The sequence below is a fragment of the Sinocyclocheilus rhinocerous genome, unplaced genomic scaffold (assembly GCF_001515625.1).
Source record: "Sinocyclocheilus rhinocerous isolate Xijiao unplaced genomic scaffold, SAMN03320098_v1.1 scaffold780, whole genome shotgun sequence".
Classification (NCBI taxonomy): Eukaryota; Metazoa; Chordata; class Actinopteri; order Cypriniformes; family Cyprinidae; genus Sinocyclocheilus; species Sinocyclocheilus rhinocerous.
The window spans coordinates 434,619-439,188 of record NW_015654937.1 but is presented as its reverse complement, the minus strand read 5'-3'; the positions used below and the strand labels follow the sequence as shown (position 1 = coordinate 439,188).

General features: G+C 36.1%; 1 protein-coding gene across 1 annotated transcript in view; it reads right to left on the bottom strand.

Moving 5' to 3' along the window:
* LOC107717843 (CUB and sushi domain-containing protein 1-like) overlaps nucleotides 1-4,570 on the bottom strand; it is a 373,583-nt gene that overhangs the window by 318,483 nt on the left and 50,530 nt on the right. Inside the window, 1 exon segment of the mRNA XM_016524723.1 lies at nucleotides 1,836-1,948. Within this exon segment, the coding sequence (XP_016380209.1) occupies nucleotides 1,836-1,948 (113 nt within the window).

Here is a 4,570-nt window from a genome sequence, read left to right as displayed (position 1 = left end):
TATATATGTGTGTGTGTGTGGACCTTTTTTATATAAAAAAAATATTGTTTGTTTTAAAGGTTGCTATTTTATAGTAAAAAAAAACAAAAAGTGTCCACGTGACATCAGGTATTAAAAATCCAAATATTTATGTATCCACCACCCCCTCAATCTGTGTATGTAGGCCACGGGATTAAATTAGTTTCAATTATCAACACTCATTGTAGCCATATAGTCCTAGCTGCATAACTATCAAATATAAAATCACTTGGATCTGTAAATCTTTGCAATATGGGTATGTTAGGACTTGCAGATTTTAAGAAGGTGAGTAAAAGAGACCTTCGCTGTGATTAATATTTTTGTTTATTAAGTAATGACTATATACAAAAAATTTGAAAGGGGTATACAGTAAACTATTTAGTTCTATTTTACAGTGATTTCTGGTTCTTTTTAAAGTAGCCACAAAACCAGTAATTTAATTTGTGCATAAATAATCTACATATAAAAGTATAAATAAAAATACACAGCAGAGAAGTGATATGAACATGTATTGCTTATTATTAATATTTATTGCACACATTAATAATATAATCATATAATATATTATTATACAAAATAGCTAAATCTCAAACAGTGTATCGTTTTTATCAGCATATCGCCCAGCTCTAAAACTGCTCAATGTAAGGTATTATATATGACTTTCTGTAGCCTATATCTGCTTTGAAACAATGTGTATTGTGAAAAGCACTGTACAAATAAATCGGACTGCATTTAACTTGATATAGGTATAGGACTATATCGTGGTCACGAATTAAGAATTTGTTTCTGCAGACTTAATACGCGAGCACAGCTCTGTTCTGCCCGAAGTACAAGGAGATGCCGTCACCAAGCATTTATTTGTACAGTAACTTAATCTAACTATTTCGTCTTCAGTAAAAAAAATTTTTAAAAAAATTGCCAATTTATTCGAAATTAAATCACCATGGTTAGCACTTAATATTTCTCTGTAATACAGCCAAACAGCGTAGATCATTTATATAAACGTACATAAAAGACTGCTCATGACTCAAGCGTCTATGCCAATAAGCTCTGCTGTATTATAAACCAATACAGCAGGACTCTGCACTCTGGGGCTACTTGTTCAATCTGCTGTTTATTCAGCTACAGCAATAGGGATTTCCTGAAACGAAGTGCATTACATTTCTTCTGCGGGGCATATTTGGAGTTTCAGCGCGAGAGCGCCCTCTGCCCTTCGGTTTTAGCAGTATTTACTACTGCTTTTGCCAAATCGCAATTCCTGTTTAATTTCGATTAATCGTGCAACCCCAATTTGCATCAGGTTTGCGTGGCAGAAAAATCTTCAAAAACAGGTGAATCAACCCTCTTTGCCGAACGTAAGCAACAATCAGGCTTTAACAATGTCCGATTTGTTTTATGGAATAGTAAAACATGGCTGTTCTCTTTCAGAAGTTGTAGTGATGCTTTATTTTCCCTGAAATAATGTGAAACATACAGTATGTTGGTTATATATTTTTTAAAATCAATTTTAATGCAATTTAAATTAATTTTAGAAGAAGAAATATCATATTGCATATCAAATATCGCATTATTTACCATGCTATCGCATAATACATTTTTCTTCAATATCCCACACCCCTACGATAGACAAAAGTCTGGCTATGCACGTTTGTGTGCCATTCTGTCGGCAAAAATGCAGATGGCTAGACCAGAACAAAGCAAATGCACCTGGGGCAAAAATCAAGGATGGTAGAAAACATTAAAATACAGAATAAGCAATGACGTTCAACACACAAGAATCATTGTAGACTTGCATGGTAAAAAACAATGTTTCTTACCTTCATAGATTGCTTTAAATCCTTGGGCACTAACTGCAAAGTCTGTAGTAAACCACAGTGCCAAAATCGACCCCGTACTTACGATGGGTGATGGCAACATGAAGCCAGACAACCTGGAATGAAATTTATAAATGCAATGTAAGTGTTTGTCAGTATATTATTAGAATTTGATGCACAATATACATTATTTCACATAAAAAAGAAGAAAGAAAGAGGTAATTGTTTAATTCATTCCTGCACTTTTCTAAAGTATCACTGTTCTTTGTCACGTTTTTAATGAGCAGGACCAAATCGTCTTGGTCGCCCTCAGGGAGCATGAGCACACTTCACTGCCCTATGACTCCACAGTACTGCCTCACCTTTGACACCACCCTAGTGAATTAGATAACAATAACAAGCTGAAGATAAAACAAGGGTCCTCCATAACAAAGACCAGCCTCTGTGGCTCTCGATTGAAGGATAAGACAAGTTATTTGATGAAAGCCAGGAGAAAGAAACTAGTCTCACTCCTCAGAGGTCTCTGCTAAGTAGCAGAGGTTATCTGACTCTAACACATCAGCTAAAGTTCATGGAATTCTCTAAAGATGATTCATGTTATCTCAGACCAGTGTAAAACCAGAACATATCACAGACTCCCTAATTCTTGTTTAAGCAACCAACTAATCTCTAACTTTGTCATTTGCAAATATCAAGATTATCATAATTCACTGGAAATTTTTATTGCTCAAAGTATTTAATTGATCTTCTATAGCTGAAACTCAGTGGTAATTTCAGCTGTTAAAGGGGTCATATGATGCGATTAAAATTTTTCCTTTCTCTCTGGAGGGTTACAAGCTCTTGGTGCATAAAGAAGATCTGTAAAGTTGCAAAGACTAAAGTCTCAACTCCAAAGAGATATTCTTTATAAAAGTAAAGAGTCAACCACGCCTACCTAAAACGGCTCGTTCTAACACTCCCCCACATGTCTACGTCACGATGTGGGAAGATTTGCATAATCGCTGAGGAAATACATCAACTTCGCGCTGTGGATCACCGGATCAGCTTTCACCGTGGACAAAGCACACGTCACATGTGTCACATGTGGTTGCCGCAAGTCCGTCGGCCTCCACTCACTCAAGCCGCCGGCTCTTTTGGAAGGACACGACTAGAAATCAGTGGTTAAGTTGTATTTACAACACTGTTCCAGAACAGTTCAACCCAAATATTAAGATGTGTGCAGCATTTTATGGAGGACTGTTCCCTGATCCTCTGAAAGTAGACTACAATGCCAGCTGTTCTGACTCACAGACTGTAAGTACGTTTTCATATTTAAAGAATTTGCCACTGATGATTCAAACGCGAACTTTAAGCAGTGTAGAGTAGCGCTTGTTGTTTGTCATTTCTCCGATCACAAATGCAGACATGGTTTTTTGTTTACACGGCACGGCGCGATGCAATGCAACGCATAAAAAGAATAAGTCATTATAATCCGTAATTATGTCCCCACTGGATGCAACAAATGCCTCATTTGTAATAGGTTTTATTGTTTTTGTCTCGTCGCTCCGGCACACGGCAAGCACACCTCGCTTTTCAGAACAATGAGCTTTGTAAAAATTGACGCGTTTCAGAAAGGCGGGGCATAGAGGAGAAACAATACCGCACAGTATGTGGAAAATAATGTGTTTTTTTAACCTTAAACCGCATAAACACATTTCATTACACCAAATACACAAAATAATGTTCTTTTTAGCAACATCATATGACCCCTTTAAATTTAAGTTAAGCAGATGTTTCTTGTAAAATTAAAAATAGACACGTATGAGCACCATGAGTACCAGGTTGCAGGCATAAATGAATGTGAATACATTTGCTCACACAATTTGCTCTCGGAGTAGTTCATATGGACAGCTATAACTTTGGGATTATGGGACAAATCTTACCAACATTTTCAAGAGATCATCAGAATTTTAGTGAACATATTCTAGGGCATTTCAGGGCACAGTTTTATGGTAGGGCCCCTTTCTGACTGCCACAGTAAAGAGACACCTTTTAGAGGGCAAGAAGAAGACCCCAGTAGCAGGACTGGAAAGGAGAGGACTTTTGTCCACATGTAGTTTCTTAGGAACTGACTACCTTTCACCCATCTTGAAACTAATTCCTAAGGTTTAGGCTGGGAATGCCATAAAAAATTCATTAGGATTAGATTCAATCGCCCACGCAATCTTGTTCCTAAATGACAACGATTCAGCTATGTCTATTAAACCTTTGACAAAAGGATCACACTGTAATATTAAAATCTGCTTTCGTGCTGCCGCTGGCCCAGAGCAGTTAATGTATGAAACATCCTTACAAAGTCTTTTTCATCGTTATTTCTGTTACAAACATTCAAATAATCACAGAAGTACTGGGATAAAAGTTTATAGTTCGGATAAAAACTGTTGTCTACTACAGTAGTGATCAAAATAGAGTAAATCTCCTTTTTGAAAATGAATTCACGCTTCAAATAAACATTGTATCAATTACAGCGTAACGCCGACAAGTGACTTGTGAAAAAGATTCGTTCAAAAAAACGTTGTTTATTCAGGAATGAAAGAAGTGTAGTCTTCATGAGCGAGTCATTGAATCATTCGTTCAATAAATCAATAGTGAATATATTTTTTAAATAGACTGCAGCAATTTGCATTTTGTCAGAACCTGTAGTAAATTACATGTAATTTTGCTTAGTTTAGTTATATATATATATATATATATATATA